The sequence below is a fragment of the Notamacropus eugenii genome, chromosome 2 (assembly GCF_028372415.1).
Source record: "Notamacropus eugenii isolate mMacEug1 chromosome 2, mMacEug1.pri_v2, whole genome shotgun sequence".
NCBI lineage: Eukaryota > Metazoa > Chordata > Mammalia > Diprotodontia > Macropodidae > Notamacropus > Notamacropus eugenii.
Genome location: NC_092873.1, coordinates 197,909,638 through 197,932,593, shown reverse-complemented (window position 1 = coordinate 197,932,593; position 22,956 = coordinate 197,909,638). Strand labels below are relative to the sequence as shown.

The window sequence follows — 22,956 nt, the reverse complement described above, 5'->3', positions numbered from 1 at the left end:
CTGGAAGACAGAGTTTGTGAAGGGAAGTCTTGCTCAGTAAAGCTGGAAAGGTAGGTGGGAATCAAATTAGAGAGAGCTTTAAATTCCAGGCTGAGGACTTTGTATGTTATCCTTGTGTCAGTGGAAGAGAAGCACATCATTTTTACTCAAAAAGAAAGAGAAATGTTGATGCATGAACAGGGCTAGAAATGAAAGAAAAAAATGCATTGTTTCAGTTGGAGAAAGAGATAGGTTTGTTGGTTCATCATGAGATGTTTAGAAGTCTCAGCTAGAGGGCTCCATAGATAGAGTGCCAGGCCTGGGGGTCAGGAAGAAATGAGTTCAAATGTGGCCTCAGACACTTACTAGCTGTGTGACCCTGGGCAAGTCACTTAGCCTCAGTTTGCTATAAGCTATTACAGAAAAAAAATGTCAAACCATGATATCTTTATCAAGAAAACCACATAGATACTATGGTTCATGAGGTCATGAAGAGTCCAATATGACTGAATGATTGAACAACAAAAGATAGTAGAATATTTTGAGACTCTCCTGAAAAAAAGCAGGAAGAAAATCAGCCTTATTCCTTCACTCATTCTCACACCCAGGATGGCCTTCTAATTAACATAGGTTCTTAGATCTGCTTTTCTAAAAGGAAAGCAACTTTTGAGGGGTCAATAATCTTCTTTAATCACATATACCAACAGAGACAATACAAGCAGAGAAATATATGACCAAGAGACAGGGCTTCTGCCTGACCATAAGCAATACATACATCAGATCAACAGACAGATCCAACTCTCTGACCATTACATACATACATTGTTACGAGAGAGAAGCACCAACATTTGGGTTTTCAAAGCTGGGGGTCTCCTTAACAGCTATCCAGAGTCTCATCTGGCACATGAACCTTCTTCCAAAGAGTAAGCCTCAAAGCAAAACCTCACCTTAGAGTATACATAGACTTTTCAGAGTCAGAGGTCATCACCACCCTGGAGACCCAGTGCCTCATCAGAAACTAACAAAAGGTGTGGGCCTTCCTGCAAAACAAGCACCCTCTAATCAAGTTTCCCTTAATGGGCTCCATCTGAGGCCTATTAATGGGTGGGGAAGATCTTTAACTCCCATTACACCTTCATAGTTTGCAAAATGCTATTCCTTTACTTTATAAAAAATAACAAAGGGTAATATGGCACACAATTGAAAACATTTATTAATCATCTATTGCCAATTATGTGTTAGGTACGATAGCAGGGTCTGCTGGTAAATGCTTAATAATTGGCATTCTGGGGGAAAAATGAATGCATGATATACTCTAAAGTTTAATCTGCATTATTAATATTTTCTTCATCATTTTGAGTCTAGACAATCAGAAGACAATGGCTCAAAACATGATTTGTAACATGTGAGCTGTTAATGCTCACATGGAAAATTTAACTTGAGAGTCATCATGAGCTGCCAGCACACCCCTGTACTGGGGTTACTAAGAATGAAATGTTTGCACTGGGGCAACAAAGACATAGAATTGTTTCATTCTTGATGATAACTACATATATAGACATACAGAGAATAAAAACAAGTAAATGCAAGTATGGGAGGAAGAACAATGTTAGTTTGCAGCATGCAGATTAAACTTCTCTTTATAATACAATTTAACAAGCATTTATTGAGCCTAATTATGTTCGAGGTTCTATGCGAGGTACTGGAATGAATTTATAGGAAACATATTAAGAATTGAGTTGCTCAGTATTCATGATGCCACTCATTTTTAGATAATCTGACCTTCTAGCACTCAGTGTATTGACCAAGGATGATTTCCATATTTTAAGAGATGTGTAATTGCATTGATTTAGAAATCCCTCCATTGACTTGAATCACAAGCCTTTGGCAATTTTGTTACTAGGTTAATGTAATCTCCATGGCCAAAAAATTTCATCAGCTTTTGGTTAATCTTTTGTGGGGAACCTTCCCAAATATGGCTTATCTGGTCTTCAGATAAGTCTACTGCCAGGTCTATACTCAAATCCTTTTTGGATCAGCAAGACTTGTGTCTGTGCTCTATCAGTACAGCCTCCTGAGAAACCACTGTCACCTCCATGCCACAGAAATGGATTTGAATCTAGTATTTCCATCCATTTTGATTAAAATGATGATCTAGGTTTTCCCCCTAAATATTCATACAAATTAAATCATATTATGAGGTAGATTATTTCCCTTCTTACAAGATGACAAATTAATATAGGTAGGAAAGATAAATGTCATACAGTTATTCACTCTTAATTTTCCTTACCTGCTATATCTTCCAGACTTGGGATAACAATACTGCTATAATTATGAATTCGCTTACAAAACCACGTGAATACTGAACCCTCAGTGTTTTCCAGTCCCAGATTGCCATCAACAAAGAAAGAGCCCCATTCTTTAGAAGATGAATTTAAAGGCTTTTTTTGCTGCCCCTGAGAGAAGAGGAAAAAAAAAAAAACACAGATAAATCAGATATATCAAATCAAGATCATGTAATGGGTTACATTTTTTTCCCTTGAGGAAAACAGTATCAACATAAAAAAACGTAGTAATACCAATTACTAATGCTTCACTAGACTTTGTGTTTTATTTGGAGCAGTAATGCACTTTAGTCTATCATTAGACTTTCTCTAGAACGAAGTCTCTCCAAAGTGGCAAACAGGAATCCTAAGGTGTTTCCAGAGAAGTGGTAAACAAAGGAAAAAAATAAAGAGGTAGAAACATGGTAAAGAATATCTATACAATGCATTTCTAAAGCAAATTTATTTTCTGAGTAATGCAAAGCTCCAGAAGTGTTTTTAGATTTATGAACCTTTGTGCTTTCCATATTTATTCTACATTCTCCATTTCTCTTATTCGACCACCAAATGAAATCCATCTGCGATTTTTGGGTGGATGGGATGAGTGCTTCTGCTGACATGAGATCACATGATTTTTTGTGCATCTTAATATCATAAAGATTTTTTTTGTTATACGCTTATTTGGAAGTAACTTCATAAAGAAGGGTGAAATTTTCTTTTTAGATATCTTTTACCTGAGAATCCACTAAAAAAGAAATGGCTTAATTTCCCTAGAGACATTTGAAGACATTATGGAATCTCACAGCTACATGTAGTAAAATTTGAAGGCAACATTTTCAACAACCTGGCTCTAACCTACCTTGCTAGGTTTATCATAAATTGTTTTTCTTTACATACAATATGGTTTGGGTGAAATAGCCTTCTTCTCACCTATCCTCTTCATCTCCCATCTTCAAACCTTTGCATAGGCTGTTTCCCCCAAATTTGTAATGCCTTCCTGTCTCACTTCTGCCTCTTAGAATCTTTAGTATCCCTCAAAGCACACTAAAGCAATCGCATTCTATGAAAGGGCTTTCCTGATCCACTGTGGTACTAATGTTCTCAATCCAACCTCTCATTATCATGTTTGTTTTATATATACGCATTCATGGGCAGCTTAAGTGGAGCAGTAGAGAGAGCACCAATCCTGAAGTCAGGAGAATCCAAGTTCAAATGCAACTTAATAGCTTTTTGACCCTGGACAAGTCACTTGACCCTCTTTACCTCATCTTCTTCATTTGTAAAATAAGCAGGTGAAGGAAATGGCAAACCATTGCACCATTTTTGCTAAGAAAACTCCAAATGGGGTCACAAAGACTCAGATAAGACTGACTAAACAACAAATATACATTTACGTGTACACGTTGTCTCTGATAATGAAATGTTAGCTCCTAGAGGACAAGAATTGTTTTCTTTTGGTCTCTGTATCCCTGGTGCCTAACACAATGTCTGGAACATAGGATGCGCTTAATAAGTGCTTGTGGATTGACTTATGGGCAACATTGTTATCTGTATATGTTGGCGTTTAGTCTACTAGTTGTCTCACTCTTCTCAATCCATTTAGGGTTTTCTTGGCAAAGATACTGTTGGAGTGGTTTGCCATTTCTTCTTCCAGATCATTTTACAGATGTGGAAACTGAGGTAAAGGTCACAAAGCTAGGAAGTGTCTGAGGCCAGATTTGAACTCAGGTCTTCCTGACTCCAGCGCCAGCTCTTTATCCACTTGGCACTGAGCAGCCTTTATGTGTATATAGCTACAAGCAAAGCTATCAAATACTCTGCTGCCCAGGTCACTAATATTATCCTGCCTGTTTTAAAATTATTCGAGAATTTGTACATATGGGATGATGGCAATTTTTGGAGATAGATGATAGATGTAAATCTTTCTCTTCTTTACCTATGTAAAAATGGAGGTTGTTTGCAGCATAATTTTGCTTTTATTTTCATTTCAGGTCTTGCATTAATTTTGACAAAAACCAATTTAAATCCTGATGTGAGTCAGCCAGTAAGATTTTACAATAACACCTGGAGGTACACTGAAATACTTAGATGTACATCAAGGCATTGCATCTTTTTTAGTAAACCTATAATCTCATAAGGATGATATGACAAATATGTAATCAAATGAAATATAATACTTACTCATGTGTGCAAAAATAGTTAGGCAAGGATTTCATTGGTGGATTGGAGAAAGGTGGACCATACTCATTTTTTTCCCATGGCATTTTATAGCATAAAATGATTTACTTTTTCCATAAGCTACTGGAGCATCATAAGTCTGTTTGCTTCAGGGAAAATTTAAAGAAGATTTAATGAAATTCTCCTTTTTAATTTTAAAGTGTCAACTACATCTTGTGGAAAGGTAATTGTAGAAATGTGCTGCTGTCACAAAATTGACCTATGTTCTCAAATTTTGTGAGGAACTTTCTCATGGAACACGTAAAAAACAGTAGAAATGCTCCCACTCCTACCCCCTTCATGATCCATTCTGACCCTCTTTGCCATCCCCCTTTCCCCCAAATGTGGCGGTACAGGACAGTAATTAATTTCATAGATTCTTACAATTTATTCTTATTGTCAGATTCATTGATGAAGATCTAATAGAAAAATTTCTGGAAAACTTAAGATGATGCATTTAATCCCAAACTCAAAAGGATAATAATTCCTTTTATGTGAAAACAGAGAGATGTCCCTAATGAAGAAACACAGATGATCTTTAATATCGCCCCTGTAAACTACAGAAAGGAAAGGAACTTGTGTTTATAACCGAAGCTAGGAAAAATGGATGGCCTCAAAGGATCACGCCTCCAAAACACTAACAAACAAAAAGTTATACAGGTGTGCCTCGCTTTATACAGGAAGAATGAGTGTGTTTGGGGGGGATGGGAGGGGAAAGGAGAGGAGGAGGAATGTTCTTGCAAAACTTAATATTTTTGAAGCCTGAGTTATTTTATTAATTTGTTTACAGGGGTTTCCTTAAATCAGGACCTACCTGTAAAGTGTTCATTAAGAAACAATTTAGCCTATATTTTCTAACCTAGTCTTAATATTGTTAGAATTTCCTTTAAAACTTGAAATTAGAGAACAACGAAGTTTATTCTGAGCCACTTCATAAATCTGTAGTAATACCAGGATTGTCATTTGGAGGTCCTGAATTTTTTTTTCCAAGCTTTTCATGTGATGAATAGTGCCTTCCTATTCCCCAACTACTCACTAGAAAAATTAAAGGTGAACAAAATGTTCATTCTCAAGGCCAAGAATGATTCCACAAACAAATATCCTATTGTTGAGGCAACTAGGTATCATAGCGGACAGACAACTTGGAGTCAGGGAAATTTGAGTTCATATCCTCCCTCAGAGACTTTATTGAGTTATGTGACTCTGGGCAAGTCATTTAAGTTCTCTCTGCCTCAGTTTTCTAATTTATAAGATGAGAGGGTTAGACTAGAGAGTCTCTAAGTTTTCAGTTCTACCTCTATGATATCTGGAATCTGAATCTCAAAAGGTTTTGTTTCTTGATTGTAAACAGGGATTGATGTTTACTGAATAGCTAAAATAAAGGAAAATATTGTTTCTTTGTAGTTACAGGAAAAGATGGCTTAGGCAATGAAATAAGATAATTTGTTTTTGATGGTGAGTGTTATCAATCTTAGGTTGACAAACTCTTCTGCAAATACACTCAGCAATCTATCACTGACCATCTTAGTAACAATGATATATGCATCTCTTTCTCTCTGTGTTTTCTAATTGTAAGAACTTTAAATTTATGTTTCTGTCCTTTTTTTTCTTTCCAAAATGATCTGCTCATTTCCTTTGGTCAATTTTTCACCAATATTGGGAGTTCCAAAGGAAATTTGAGATTTTTCTCAATTTGTTACTCATTTTATTAGCTAGGTGGTGCAGTGGATAGAGCACCAGTGCAGAAGTCAGGAGGACCTGAGTTCAAATCTCACCTCAGACACTTGACACTCACCAGCTGTGTGACCTTGGGCAAGTCACTTAACCCCAATTGTCTCATCCTGGGTTATCTCCGGTCATCCTGATGAATATCTGGTCACTGGATTCAGATGGCTCTGGAGGAGAAGTGAGGCTGGTGACCTTGCACAGCCCTCCCTCACTCAAAACAAAGTCAAGTGCCAGTCATGTCATTATTTCTCTGATGGCATGGTCTTCTTCGGCAATGAAGGACAAAACACACACTCATTTTATTAATTAGTCCCAATTCTACCTAAATGTGGAGGGCCTGAAGCGCATCTCTTAACTGCAGCGTTAGAAGGTTCATAGCTACATGTGTAGTGATAGGTACAAAGAATGCACAAAAGCAACCCCTTGGGAATCAGGAGATCTGGCTCTTGATCTTCCCTCTACCACTAACTACTTACCCTCTGTGTGTCTCACGTTCCTAATCTGCACAGTGAGACCTACATGACTTCTAAGGCTCTTTCTATGATTCTGTGATATTCTACAACTTAACAGCTATTTGGGAGTTTTGTATAATTTCCATAATGGCTGACTTGGCAAATTACTGAATAGACCATGTTCTATTCATTTTGAGACAAAACACAAATGACGAACTCCTTGTACCTCTCCCACCTTCACAATACATCCCTTTTTCTAACTTGGCTGTCATCACTCATGTTCATGACCTAGGAATCATCCTTGATTGTTCACTCTCTTTAATGTCTACTCCCCACCCCCCATCTTCATGTCAAATTAGTTATCAGATCTTGTCATTTTAATTTTTTATGCCATCTTTCTAATCTATCCCCTGCTCTCTACTCACACCATAATCACCTTTAGTCTAGGCTCATTGACCCTAATCTGGATTACTGCAATAGCCTTCCTAACTAAGAATTCTTTTCCTCAAGCTTTTCAACTCTTTAATTCAGAATTTGGCCCCAGTCTATGTTTCCAGACTTATTTATTATGACTACCCCTCATTCATGCTACATTCCAGTCAAACTGGTCTGCTTTGCTGTACTGGACATTACATATGTGACATTTCTTTTAACCTCCATTCCTGGAATACATTCCCTCCTCACAATTTCCTTATAAAATCCTTGGCTTCCTCCAAAGCACAGTTCAGATGCCAGCTCTTCAGGAGGCCCTTCCTAATTACTCCAACCTTGTTACTCCTCCCTCCACCTTCAAAATATTATTATTCAATTTGTATAGACTATATTTGCTTTCCTTCTGTGGCTGCCTTCTGTCACAGGTCCATTATATACTAAGGTTCACTCTCCTCTGGCCACGTAACTTAGGCTACCTTTTTCTTGAAAAGTGATAAAGCTGTCCCAGGGAACTAAACAGTCCAGAAGACTTAGGCTCAAGTTGGACCTCCCTTGACACAGGTTTTTCACAGCCTCTTATTGACGTGGCTTCTTGGTTAGGGTCCTTCTTACTTGGAAGATGTCCCAAGACGGCATGAGTCACCACATCCTGCCCTGATGATCCCACACATTTCCATGAAGTGGACGAGGAAGTCTACCCAAGCAATATCCTTTCTTTGCTAATGGTTGGCCTCCTTTTGTTAACTGCTGAACGAATAATGAGTCATTTTGTTCCAACAACCCATAAACTAATTAAGGGGTTACTGGCCTGCATTAGGCCTTCCCATCACACCTCTGACCTATTCCTTTACCATGTAGCTAGGTGGAACAGTGGATAGAGTGCTGAGCCTGGAATCAAGAAAACTCATTTTCCTGAGTTCAAATGTGACTTCAGACGCTTACTAGCTGTGTGTCACATAGACAGTTTGATACATTTCCCTAATAGAATGTACCCTTTGGCATAAAGATGGCATGTTGTCTTTTTGCCCCCTTGATTTAGTATAGTATCTTATGGGTTCTACAAAAACACCCATTGAATTAGAATCTGATATTTGTTGTTATCCAGCCATTTCAGTCATGTTTGACTCTTTTGTGACTCTGTTTGGGATACTGGATATCATATGGATACTGGAGTGATTTGCAATTTCCTTTTCCAGCTCATTTTACAGATGAGGAAATTGAGGCAAACAGGGTTAAGTGACTTGCTCAGAATCTGACATGGTCAATGTCTAATATTCTGCTCTGTCACTCCAAGGATGTGTCTGATAGTTCTAGATAGAACATCATGGGGCTAAGTTTGGCTAGATAATAGTCAGAATGACAAGGTGACCTATTACTTTATTTTTAGAAATATTTGTATAAGAGTACTGAGATGGGTAACAGGAGACCTGTGTTATAATCCTGGCTCCAACATTTATTAGCAGGGTGAGACCATGAGTCAGTCTCAGCCTCACTACCTGTAGCTGTTAAATGGTGAGAATACTTGTACTATCTTTCCTTGCAGGGTTGCTGTTAAGAATGTGTTTTGTAAAACAAAGTGTTACATAAATTTAAGTTATTATTATTTGAATCTTGCTCTTTTTGGTTTCTATTTTTTGCTTATGTGCAAAAGTAACTACAGTAATTTAATTGTGAACATCCCTTCTCCCTCCCCTGTGCAGCAGAGTAGCTAACCACTTGACAACCTAATGAAAAGTTGGCTATGGAGTAAGACCAGGGCTCATATCCCAGTTCAGCTATTTACTATCTGCATGACTGTTGGAAATGCATTTAATGTCTCTGGGACTGTTTCCTCATGTACTAAATGGGTCCCTCTTACTCTAAATTTACAATCCTATAATCAGCTAGCTGACACAGTGGAGAGAATGTTGGGCCTAGAGTCAGGAACTCATTTTCTTGAGTTCAAATTTTTCCTCAGATACTGACTAGCTGTTTGACCCTGGGCAAGCCACTTAACCCTGTTTGCCTCGGTTCCTCATCTGTAAAATGAGCTGGAGAAGGAAATGGCAAGCCACTCCAGTATTGCTGCAAGAAAACCCCAAATGGGATCATAAAGAGTTGGAAATAACTGAAAAACTACTGAACAACAACAACAAAATCTATTAAGCTCCATTCAAAATGTTCACTATTCTTACCCAAAATTCTTAGCTCCCATTCAAACCACTGCAAATGAAAGTGACATGGAAATTCTCTGCTGAATGTGTGCCCACCCAAGAGTCTCCCCAGAAAGGAAATTCCTGTCAATTTTTCTGAATTCCAATTCAAGTTTAAGCAAGTCATAACTGCATTTCAATGGACTAATAAAGAAACTACAAATACTGCCTGCATATGCAAAAAAGTAAAATTCTTGATTCCTCTTAACTCATGGTCTATAATGATAACTTGAGAAGGTTTGGTTAATTTTTTTTTTAAATTCCACTTACTAAGAAGTTATTGCTTTACTTGTGGTAAGAAAAAACTGGAAACATGGGATGAAATACTTGTGTGATCACACACTTTCCACTCACAAAACAGTTTGCATTTATCCTGTATGGTCTGCTGACTGATATATTTGGTTGGAAAGAAAGAATCTATTTTTCTAAACAATAACCAAAGATTATTCATTCTATCCTGCCTTCCCACCACAAAAACAATACTTTCTCTTTGTCCTTTTAATGGGAATAATATTTTAATGTATTTTCCTTCTACCAGGGTATTTAAAAATGTTTGTATCTACCTCTCTGTTCCCTCTTTTCCTCCCTCTTGAAGTCACAGTACAGGAAAGATTATGAACTTTTATGACTTGCTGTATTTATTTCCTGGCTTTGATGTTTTCTCCTGGCCATGGTGTAGGAAGCACACTGCCCAGAGGAACAGAACTGATACTGAGATTAAAAGCAGAAAAAAATACCATAGTAGAATCTAATTTTTTTAGGCTGTGATTCTAAGTTTCTATTTGTCAAAACACAGCTATAACAATAATAAACAAGAGAGTTCAATCATGCTAAATCTCAGGGTCAACTGTGCAATTCTGACTTATGTGACAAGGGATTTCCCAGAGGTTAACAAATGGGACTACAGAAGCAAATATGTATCCAAGCTGACATGAAACCTTTGCCATCAAACAGTGGGTCTATCAATAACAAATAGTCTTTCAATCACAAACAAACACAAATAAAACAAGGAGGCATTCAATCTTGTTGGTGTTGCTTTGGAGCAGAGCATTATAAAAATATTCTGGAGTTTGAGGTCTTTGAAGAAAATGCATCTTCCTTCCCATGCCAGGGACACAGATCATCATTGTGCATTAAAGCAGGAGCCTGAACCCAAGCTGTTAACTGAATAAGCTTGAAGACACACCTCCCTGTCCCTCTGATGCCACCTGCCCCTCCGGCCTCTATGGTCTTCTAGCTCCACATATTGCTGTTCTGAGGTCAGCCCTGCCACCAATGATACACTTTTTTCAATGCCTCAGTTGAAAGCAGGGATCAGGGAAGGGCTATTTCAGGGAATCCATTCTTTTATTTTCTTCTCAACCACTGAAGCATCAGGGGAGATGTCCATCCAGCGCATAGAAATTGCCTCCCCTTCCAAGCCACAGTCACACTAGTCAGGCCCTTATCCAAACTATTATTTAATATAAAATGATCTCTTGCCCACGTTAGCCTTTCACAGCATGAGTTTGGGACCAATTTTCACTAATAAGAAAATAAGTCTATAAAGGAGATACAGTCTGAATATTATTGGGATATTTTTTTCCATTGCTCCTTTTTTTTCTTGCCTTATTCTATCTTGTACCATCCTTAGACTTAGACCCTTCTAGGTGTGTAATAATGGATAGGGCACTGGATATGAGTCAGGAAGACTAAACAAGTCATTTAATCTCTCAGTACCTCAGTTTCCTCATCTATAAAATGAGGGAGTTGGCCCCCATGGTCCTTAAGGTTTCTTCTAGCTCTAAATCTATGGTTCTGTCATGTAAGTTCCCCTCAGCAAAAACCCATCTGTAACTTCATTAAACCAAGAAAGCCACCTTAGACCCTTCTTCAACCTAAACACAAATCTCTATTTTATATAACCCTGAAGGAACTCAAAGAATTCTAGACTTCTTTAAACTCTTCCCTATTCTAGTTCTTAAATCCAGACCTGAATGAGGCTCACTTTTAGCAGGGACTTTCTTCCTATATTAATTATTGTCACTACTTATGTTTAATTTCTAAATCTCCTTTTGAATTTTTCTACCTTTTTCCCAGACTTAATCCTCCCATTTAGGCAAGATACAGTTTACTTTCCAACAGTTCTTTATCCCAGGACAAGTTCCTTGGCTTATTAGTAAGTTTAATGAGGTATCCAAGTTAGTTAAATTTGACGAATGAAACAACAGGGAATGAACTTATGAAGGAAAGAAGATAGTACAAGTCTAATGATTCAGAATTTGGCTTTACTGGTGTCCCTCAGTATGCACGTGGCTTCTCAGAACAGACAGAAAAGTGGCATTCAGTGACTGAGGAAAAAAATCAGGACTATGTCATGATTGTATTATTTTGAAATTATCACTAAGATATGCTCTAGAGAACCAATCTAGCATGGAGATCACTTGCCAAAAGATTTTTTCATTCTTGGCAAAAGTGGCCTCTAAGTTATTTCAAATATAAAAGATTTTCTTTCATGAAGTTAGCTGTAGGGAACCCTTACCTCATATTTTCCTTTCTTCTCTAAAGGTTCAGATTCGTTCCTTTCAGGCGCCATGCCTTCATCCTCGCTGAGCTCTTCTAAGATGAGGACTGTCTCCCAGTTACTATAGTGACAGGCTGGGAAAATATCTGAATGCATGCTGTCACCAAAATAAACAACCTGTGGGTCAGACAGCAAGTTAAAAATGGGCTATATGTTTGAGAAAGCCAAGTTCTTCTATCCATACTCCCATACCCCCTCTGAAAGAAAGAGAGAGAGAGAGAGAGAGAGAGAGAGAGAGAGAGAGAGAGAGAGAGAGAGAAAGAGAGAGAGAGAATGCTTTCATACAATCAAAAGAAAATTCTTCCAAAAATGCCTTGAAATATAATATGTAGTTCTACAAATATTTTGACTTGGCAACTGATTCATCAACCTTTTCACCTTGTGGCCCTGGGTGCTTTCGCTGCTTTGCCTTTCCAATAGAATTGTAATATCAAAAGGAATATAAACAGTATAGCATCTGTATGTGATTTAAATCACTGAATTTCAGAGACCTACGGGACTTCTGAGGTTATTGAGTTCAACCTGGACTCCTGAAAAAGGAATTCCCTATATAACATCCTGAATTTATGATCAACCACTACTTGAAGATCTCTGGGAATGGGGAACTCAGTATTTCCTAAGGCACATTCCATTTTGGGTAGCAGTAACCATTATCAAATCAATAGATGACTTATTAGGTACTTTTCAACTGGAAGGCCTTGTATGTAACATAGTACTCTGAGGTAGAAAAGAAGATGGTAATAAAAATTCCTTTACTAAGAAACATCAACTGTGCAGTCTCAAAAAAGCCATTTTTTAAAAAGAAAAATTAAACAGCCTACAGTACATTTATTGTTCTAGCCTTGGGGAAAAAAAAGTCCCTTTTAAAATTTCACTGAAGCAAGTTTTAAAACTTCAGACTCATCAAGTAAGTGATAAGTTAAAAGAATTTGCTAAGGAAATCTTGTCACAATTAGTGTCTCTTTCATATACTGCAAGAAATTTCCTACATACTTAGCAACATTTTCTTTGACTTGGGTGACACATTTATAAAGGAAACCATTATTTCTTTTCTCTTTTCCTCTAACAGGAAGACACTACATTTTTCATTGTGGTCAGGAAAATGGAATGATGGTTCCTTTATTATTAAAAAAAAAATACACACACATATATAATGTGTATAGCTATCTATCTATATCTACCTATTCATCTATGTTTATGTGTATGTTTACATTTGAATTACAAGTTGTTTTCCTCTTTCCTTCCCAACCTTGCACTAGCAGTCAACATGTGACACAGATATATATATACATAGTTCCATATATCAGTTGTTTCTCTGGGGTGGATAGCATCTTCCGTCATTGGTCTTTGTAGTTGATTTGAATATTCATAAAACTAAGAATAGTTTAGTCACTCACATTTACTCTTTGAATAATATTGCTGTTACTGTATACAATGTTCTTTTGGTTTTGTTTGTTTCACTCTTCATTTCATGTAAGTCATCCCATGTTTTCTTAAAATTAATCCGCTTATCATTTCTTACAGTACCGAGGTATTACATCACAATCATATACCACAACTTATTCAGTCATTCCCCAATGAATGGGCACCCCTCAATTTCCAGTTCTTTGCCACCACAAATACTTATGAATATTTTATACAACACATAGGTTCTTTTCCTTTTTTCCCTGTTCTCCTTGGGAAACAGATCTAATAGTGGTATTGCTGGGTCAATAAGTATACACAGCTTTATAACGTTTTGGACATAATTCCAGATTGCTTTCCAAAATGGTTGGATCAGTTCACAGTACCACTAAGAGTATATTAGTGTTCCAGTTTTACACATACCCTCCAACATTTGTCATTTCCTCCTTCTATCATTTTAGCCATTATGACAAATGTGAAATAGTACCTCAAAGTTGTTTTAATTTACATTTGTCTAATCAATAATGATTTAGAACATTTTTATATGACTGTATATAACTTTGATTTCTTGCTCTAAAAAGTATTTGTTCATATCCTTTGACCACTTACCAATTAGGGAATTATATTTTACAAATTTAACAAAATTCTCTAAAATATTTGAGACATGAGAACTTTAACTGAGAAACTGTCTAAATTTTTTTCTCTAATTTTCTGCTTTCCTTTTAATATTGGCTAACTTGGTTTTTTTGTCATCAAAATTATCCATTTTATGTCTCACAATGCTCTTATTTATTCAAAAATTCTTCTATTCATAAATCTGATAGATAATATGTCCCATATTCTTCTAATTTACATACGATAACACCCTTTATATCTAAGTCATGTATCCATTTTGACCATATTTTGGTAAAGAGTATAAGACATTGGTCTATACCTAGTTTCTGTCAGAATGCTATTCAGTTTTCCCAATAATTTCTTACTGAACAGTGAATTCTTATCCTAAAAATTACATCTTTATATTTACCCAAAACAAGGCTAGTATAACCCTTTGCTACTATGTACCGTACTCCATTATTTTTGTAGCTAACATGAGCTGATAAAACTTAAAGATGGAAGACATCTTAGATATCAGTTCAATCCTCTCATTTCACAGAGGAGGAAACTCAGCACCAGAAAAAAATGTGATTAATTTGCCTAGGCACATACAAGTTTTAACCAGCAAGTTCAAGTTCATAAACTTAGATTTCAGTTTCGTTAGCACAGAACCATGTTTCCACAATGCTGCTGTCTCACATTCATACTGTTACAGTCCCTTCCTGCCAATGCCCACTAGAATTGGCTTTTCCCTCCTTTCTTAGAATATTTCATTGCTCCCTGCTTCATCTGAGGCAATACACCAACTGAAAATGGTCCAGGTTCAGCCTGATAAGAAGGTAGATTTAGCCCTTCCTAAGTCAATTAAGTAAGCAAGTGTTTTGACTTAAAATTCCTTGTTGACTTATTTCTAGGTACAGTAAACAAAAATCCTGTTTATATCTTTTAAAAGGCTTAAGGGGAGGCTATAATGATGCCATTTTCTTATATCCTCATGTGGGTACAGGATTTCATGGAGTTGATTCATTCTTCAAGGGTCTACTATTGGCATACAAGCTTTGGTAGACTGAATCAATTTGGAAAGGCTTCATGTATAGGCCAAGGAAATGACTATGGGATAGATTTTAAGGGCCTAGAGGGAGCTTTTTTTTTTTTTAATATCCCAAAGGGCAAGTATAGTGTTTGTCACAGAGTAGGTGTTCTGTTACCTGAGGACCAGCTTAGCTAAGGGAAGAGAGGTCCATCACCATAAAGGAGGCCACCAGGAGATGACATTGTGGTATGCAGATTATCTCCTAAAGTGTGAAGGGGCACAGTAGTGTCAGCAGTGATATTGCAGATCCTTCATAAGAGGACAAATAGGGATTCTGAGATGAACCACTTGTGGATACTGAAGTTACTGACTGTAGAATTATGGATCCAATTTATATTTATTTGTTGAAACCTACAACTAGCTATCAGGGACTTAACTTCCATCACAGGATACCTTGGGCTGTTCCTTGCCAGTCATCTTCTTGAGAAGTTCATACAGATGGTCAGAATTTCCTTGGGAATACCAGCCAGGCTTGTCTAGAGAGGGTAGATCATCTTGTTCCACATCATTCTCTGAAATGACAAATGACAAAACCTTATAAAGTACATGGAAACAACTGGTTCTACCAATGAGGCATACAATTACTTCAGAAGAGACCATAGAGGGTGTCTAGGGACTTGAAGGTTGGATGACTGAAATGAGAGATTGATGAAGAATATGGGAAGTGGGGAGGGACTTGATCTTTGATTTCATTGGTGCCAGCAGTTTCATTCTAACATTCAACAATTAGATATCTGAAAAGAGATTTTGGAATTGTATTTTTTGCATAGGCCTCTCACAATACATACCTCTATTCTGTAAGTCAGGAAGTTTCTGTCTTTTCATTTTAAGGAAATCCATAAAAATGACTATTAATTCAGATTAGGAAATTGCAAAGGTTTAAATAGCATAATGTGATGTTACCATATCACCAAGCAGACTCCCTTTATAATGAAGTGGCTAATGTTACTTTTGGTCAGGATGAACCAATTATACAATGAACACTTAATAAAGCTAAACAAGAGCAATGACTTCAATTCGGAGTGGTATTTAAGAAAGACAGTTCAGGATATTCACCAAAATATTCAACATTCACTGCAGTTACTTTTTGTGGTAGTAAATAACTAGAAACAAAGTAGATGCTCATTAACTAGGAAACGGCTAAACAAATAATATAATGGAATATATTTTTGTTGCCACTTAGGCATTTTTCACTTGTGTCTGGCCCTTTATGACCCCATATGGAGTTTGCTTGGTGAAGATACTGGAGTGGTTTCCATTTCCTTCTCCATCTCATTTTATAGATGAGGAACTGAGGCAAACAGGGTTAAGTGGCTTGTCCAGAGTCACACAGCTGGTAAGTGTGTGAGACTGGATTTGAACTCAGGAAGAAGAGTATTGCTAACTTTAGGCCTAGTACTCTATCCATTGTACCTCTTGGCAGTCCAAAATAAAATATTACTGTGCCATAAGAAATGATGAATACGAAGAGTTCAGGGAAATATGGAAAGACTGACTATGAATTGATGCAGAGTGAAATAAACAGAACCAGGAAAGATAAGCAAATATAAGTATATATGTATATCTATCTATCAACTGACTATATCTATATCTATATACTATATATAAGTGGAAAGGACAATAAAACGAACAACATTGTAACTGGTCTGAGAACTGAGAAAATGCACTTCTGTCCTTTCACTGAAGACAAAGAGGATTATATGTGTGAAATACTGTCTATACAGTCAGATCCAGATGACACGTTTATTGGTTTTATTGAACTTTTCCTCTCCCTTTTCTTCTTAAATCCTTGTTATAAAGGAGGGCTCATTGATGTTATAAAGGAGGGCTCATTGAGATGTAGGATAAGGGACAGGGAAGGAAAAGAATGTGATATAAACCAAAGGGCATATATTTAAAAAAAGATACTTTTCAGAGCCAAGCTTTTCCCTGTCTCAATCTATCTTCTATACAGATGCCATATATATACTCATTGTGTTATAAACACCTTTTTCCCCCCCCTTTCTATACAAGCACATAGATGGACATATACATGTGCAAATATAAAAAAACGCACTACCTGGTTTCTCTTACATACACATGTATATATACCTACATACAAACATATATATGAAGTTGCACAAGATGTACATTTATAGCTATATATTTATAGATTGTTTTTATATATAAATACATAAAAGTACACACAAACACACAGATATTTGAGATCTCTCTATCTCCAAGGCCTAGTAGTGTCTGGAATACAGATACTTGCTAAATGCTTGTTGATTGATTAAATGTTTTTCCTCTCTACAGTTTTCGCCCCCTCCAATCCATCCCTCACAGAGTTAACAAAATAATTTTTCTACGTACAGATCTGACCATGTTATTCCCTTGTACAAAGATATTAAATAGTTACCAGTTATATATAGGTAAAAATCACTGTAGCCCCACATTTAAAGACCTCCACAGTTTGATTTCAGTCTTCGTTTCTACTTATATTTCAGTGTATTCTCCCTTATACACTACGGTACCAGCTATTCCCCAAACTTGTCCTGGCCTCTCTCTGCCTCCATACATTATTTCTTTCTATTGTAATTCTTCTCTTTTGAGGCACAGATTGTCTGCCTCAAGAAGTCATCCCCTCATTCCCCCCACTTAAAAGTGCTCTTTCCCAGCCTGCATTTCTTTTTTTTTTAATTAATTTAACTTTTAACATTCATTTTCACAAAATTTTGGGTTCCAAATTTTCTCCCCATTTGTCCCCTCCCCCCACCCCAAAACACCGAGCATTCTAATTGCCCCTATCACCAATCTGCCCTCTCTTCTATCATCCCTCCCTTCCTTTGTCCCCATCTTCTCTTTTGTCCTGTAGGGCCAGATAACTTTCTATACCCCTTTACCTGTATTTCTTATTTCCTAGTAGCGAGAACAGTACTCGACAGTTGATCCTAAAACTTTGAGTTCCAACTTCTCTTCATCCCTCCCTCCCCACCCATTCCTTTTGGAAGGCAAGCAATTCAATATAGGCCATATCTGTATAGTTTTGCAAATGACTTCCATGATAGTTGTGTTGTGTAAGACTAACTATATTTCCCTTCATCCTATCCTGCCCCACATTGCTTCTATTCTCTCTTTGGATCCTGTCCCTCCCCAAGAGTGTTGACTTCTAATTGCTCCCTCCTCCCATTGCCCTCCCTTCCATCATCCCCCTCACCCTGCTTATCCCCTTCTCCCCCACGTTCCTGTATTGTAAGATAGGTTTTCATACCAAATGAGTGTGCATTTTATTCCTTCCTTTAGTCAAATATGATGAGAGTAAACTTCATGTTCTTCTCTTACCTCCCTTCTTTTTCCCTCCACTAAAAAGTCTTTTGCTTGCCTCTTTTATGAGAGATAATTTGCCCCATTCCATTTCTCCCTTTCTCCTCTCAATAGATTTCTCTCTCACCACTTAATTTCATTTTTTTAAAATATGATCCCATCCTATTCAATTCACTCTGTGCGTGCGTGCGTGCGTGTGTGTGTGTGTAATCCCACCAACTACCCAGATACTGAAAAGTTTCAAGAGTTACAAATATTTTCTTTCCATGTAGGAATGTAAACAGTTCAACTTTAGTAAGTCCCTTGTGACTTCTCTTTGCTGTTTACCTTTTCATGCTTCTCTTGATTCTTGTGTTTGAAAGTCAGATTTTCTTTTCAGCTTTGTTCTTTTCATCAAGAATGCTTGAAAGTCCTCTATTTCATTGAAAGACCATTTTTTCCCCTGAAGTATTATACTCAGTTTTGCTGGGTAGGTGATTCTTGGTTTTAGTCCTAGTTCCTTTGACTTCTGGAATATCACATTCCATGCCCTTTGATCCCTTAATGTAGAAGCTGCTAGATCTTATGTTATCCTGATTGTATTTCCACAATACTTGAATTGTTTCTTTCTAGCTGCTTGCAATATTTTCTCCTTGACCAGGGAACTCTGCAATTTGGCCACCATGTTCCTAGGAATTTCTCTTTTTGGATCTCTTTCAGGTGGTGATTGGTGGATTCCTTGAATACTTATTTTGCCCTCTGGTTCTAGAATCTCAGGGCAGTTTTCCTTGATAATTTCATGAAAGATGATGTCTGGGCTCTTTTTCTCATCATAGTTTTCATGTAGTCCCATAATTTTTAAATTATCTCTCCTGGATCTATTTTCCAGGTAAGTTGTTTTTCCAATGAGATATTTCACATTATCTTCCATTTTTTCATTCTTTTGGTTTTGTTTTGTGATTTCTTGGTTTCTCACAAAGTCATTAGCCTCCACCTGTTCCATTCTAATTTTGAAAGAACTATTTTCTTCAGTGAGCTTTTGAACCTCCTTTTCCATTTGGCTGATTCTGCTTTTGAAAGCATTCTTCTCATTGGCTTTTTGAACCTTTTTTGCCAATTGAGTTAGCCTCTTTTTCAAGGTATTATTTTCTTCAGCATTTTTTTGGGTCTCCTTTAGCAAGGTGTTGACCTGCTTTTCATGCTTTTTTTGCATCTCTCTCATTTCTCTTCCCAGTTTTTCCTCCACTTCTCTAACTTGATTTTTCAAAATCCTTTTTGAGCTCTTCCATGGCCTGAGCCCATGGTATATTTATTTTGGATGTGTAGGATACAGAAGCCTTGACTTCTGTGTCTTTCCCTGATGGTAAGCATTGTTCTTCCTCACCAGAAAGGAAGGGAGGAATTATCTGTTCACCAAGAAAGTAACCTTCTATGGTCTTATTTTTTTTTCCCTTTTCTGGGCATTTTCCCAGCCAGTGACTTGACTCTCCACACCCACCTCGCCCCCAGATCCACCCAGCCAGCACTTGGGGTCTGAGATTCAAATGCTGCTTCCCAGCCTCAGGGCCTTTGGTGGGGGTGGGGCTGCTATTCAGTGTGAGATTAAGTTCAGGTGCTCAGGTGGGGGCAGGGCCACCTCAGGTGGCTCAGTTCCCTCAGGGGGTTTATGTGGAGACCTTCAACAATGGATCTGGGCTCCTGCCTGCTTGGGGAGCCCCTGTCCGCCGCCGCTTCCACTGCTGCCTCCCGAGGGGGCTTGAGTTATGGAGATACCCCGCTCCCCTCTCGGCAAGCCAAAAAGACTCACTCACCCCTGGCGCCTGTGGGTGGAGGGACCAGCGCAGCTGCTGGAGATTCTGTCCCTGAAGCCTGCTTGGATCTGCTCCCCTTGGCGCCTCGCGGCCAAGGCAGGGCTGGGCTCTGTTCCAGGTCCGGTGCTCGATGGACCTTTCGTGTCAGGTTTTCAGGGCTCTCTGGAACAGAAATCTCGTCTGCTCCGTTGTTCTGTGGCTTCTGCTGCTCCAGAATTTGTTGGGAGTTCTTCTTTACAGATATTTTATGGGCTGTGGGTTCAGAGCTAGCGTATGTGTGTCTTTCTACTCCACCATCTTGCCAGCCTGCATTTCTTACAGCACTTTGTACAGATATTAATTTTGCTACGATTACTCTGTTTTATAGCTACTTATTTATGTCAATGTTCCATCCCTCCTATTAGTCCGGAAGCTCCTTGAGGGTAGGGACTGTTTTTTCTTTTTTTCTAGTCTTCAAAGTTTTTCTAACTTTAACTGAAAAGTTGACCAAAAAAATATGAAAAGAAAAAAATGGAAGTAGAAAAGAGGAGATTGGAAAAGGTCTCTGAAAAAGGTGAGATCTGAATTGAATTTACTAATTAAAAAAACATTTTAGTAACATAATCAGGGAAATAAGTATCTGATAGAAAATAAATCAGCTAAAAAATAAACCCCTTACTCATTCATTCATTACTTCGGAGCTAATAGAAACCAGGGAATGATGTTTTTCCCCTTTCTGTTTTCAATTTTTTTGTTTTGTTTGTCTTCAGAGAAACTATTCTGCTGAATAAAGGAGAACTTTGACAGTAGTTTCTGGAGGAACAAAGTGAAGACAGTTGGGAAAATGAAGAAATAGTAAATATAATGAATGCCATGGGTGAAACAAATTTTATTGGTGAGAGGAAAGAGGAAGCTGATGATTTTTGTAGACTACTTGCAAATAATAAAGGTTTTGGACACTACCATTTGAGTAAACTTAACCCCCCCCCCTACCCTCAGGCAAAGTAATTTATGCTTCTATATACAAAATTATTTTTCTACTTTTTCTTAGTCCACTTTTCTCATTCCTCAATTCTTTCTTCAGCTCTCAGTTGTCTTAGGAATATCCTTTTATTTCATTTTGCCACTGGTGAATAGCTTATTTTGATCAACTTTAAAAAAATATTCAATGTAATACTAAATATTAGTCAATTTCCTTAATTTGTTTTGTTCTCATACTGTTGGAATGATTTCTTAAGATTATGAATCATGGGAATCTGCTTTAGAAACAGTGGGCACATCTTGTTTTCATTGGTAGGGTGAGGTGCTTGCCTCCTAAGGGTGACAAAATGAAGATCACGACATGGATTTTGGGGGGAGTCAAGTGTGTCCTAAACATTTCTATTTTCCAAGTAACCAAAACCTTCCCCAAAGTGGGAAATGGCTGCTATTCCTTCCTGTCATGTGCTACTAACAGCAGGGAGTTCATCTAGAGGTCAGACATGTTATAACTATTACCTCAACCGGAAGAAAGTAAAGAAGACCTCTGAAGTAAGTACAACAAATGTGGAATTTGCACAACTTAAGAGTGATAAATCCACAGGCTACTTCAAACCCAGTGCATTTAAATAATCCCCACAAAACTTCACAGTTAAAAAGCCAAAAAAAGCTTTTAAAAGTCTATAATAGTGAGTTTTGTGAACTTGTAGTTACTCCATTAAAAATGTGCAAAGCAACCAATGTAGCCATGATGCTGATTACTTAAAACCATCCTGACAGGTTTTTTTTTAACATTTTTTTTTTCTGTTTTCATAGTTGGACATATCTTCCTAGCTTCAGAGTTGAGAAAGCCCCATATGTGATCCAATAATGTTGCAAAACTAAGCTGAACTTATTAGTTCATGATGTTCCTTTTCTTTTAAGTTACACGGAGGTTTCCAAGAAAAGAGACAATAGGGCCTGCATATTTAAATATAAGAATTAATTTATACTCACCACATAATATATAGAATTATATACACTAACCTAACATCATTCACCATTCCCAATAAACTTCACATTTCAGGTCACTTCAGAGCCATTTGTGATGGTTTGGTGGGGCAATAGATAATCTCTTAGACTGAAAGAAGTTAACATGCTTTCCAAAGTAAATTACTTAAATCAAGAGAATACTTTATTCATTCAGTAGAGTATACCTAGCTCATTAAGAGAGATATAAGCTAAAAATACAAATTCAATTCCAGGGTTAGGAAGTAATTATTTCAATTTACAAACAAGTGATTCGGAAAGGAATGTTAATTATGTATGTAATCATTTAATATTTTACAAGTGTAAAGTATAATAAAAATTGCTATAAGAACTTTCCTTATCATTAACTTATTTACAATAGTTTTTAATGTAGTGATTTCTCTTGGATATAGACTGTTTTCTACTTTATGGCTTAAATGATAACATAGCTAGGAAGGTTAATACTGAGTTGAATAGCATAAAAAGATTATTGATAAATAGATTTCTGCCAACATGGGTGAAGACATAACAAATACTTAGCAAATTTGTGGATGACCAAATATGGAAGAGATAGGTAACCCTCCAAATGACAAAATAAGGATTCATAAGAGCCTTACCATGAAAGCATAAGGGATCAAAACTAATTAAAAATGTAGTCCTGCACTTAAGTTCAAAAAGTAAACTACAGGATGGGAAAGATGTGTCTTCTTTAAACAGAACGGGTCAGTTGCACATCATTATCTCCTCACTGCTATCTTTTTTTTCTGATTTGGTATTTACTTTAACCTTTGCTATTACTAGATAAACTAACTGTACTTACAAACAGTTTCTGAAATGACTGCTATAAGGATAAACAGCTTATAAAATAAAATTCAACAAGGATTTATTAAACACCTATTATGGGCTACTATACTGAGCAC

At 37.2% G+C, this 22,956-nt stretch overlaps 1 protein-coding gene across 3 annotated transcripts in view; it reads right to left on the bottom strand.

Annotated features, from left to right (window-relative positions):
• The window catches only part of NT5DC1 (5'-nucleotidase domain containing 1), a 240,582-nt gene that overhangs the window by 34,217 nt on the left and 183,409 nt on the right, over window positions 1-22,956 (bottom strand). For 2 of the 3 annotated variants that reach the window (XM_072643093.1, XM_072643095.1), the window contains 3 exons: window positions 15,372-15,490; window positions 11,846-12,004; window positions 2,270-2,435 (listed from right to left, as the gene is read on the bottom strand). In XM_072643093.1, the coding sequence (XP_072499194.1) occupies window positions 2,270-2,435; window positions 11,846-12,004; window positions 15,372-15,490 (444 nt within the window). The remainder of the gene's footprint in view (window positions 1-2,269; window positions 2,436-11,845; window positions 12,005-15,371; window positions 15,491-22,956) is intronic. The other variant, XM_072643094.1, reaches the window with a different exon arrangement.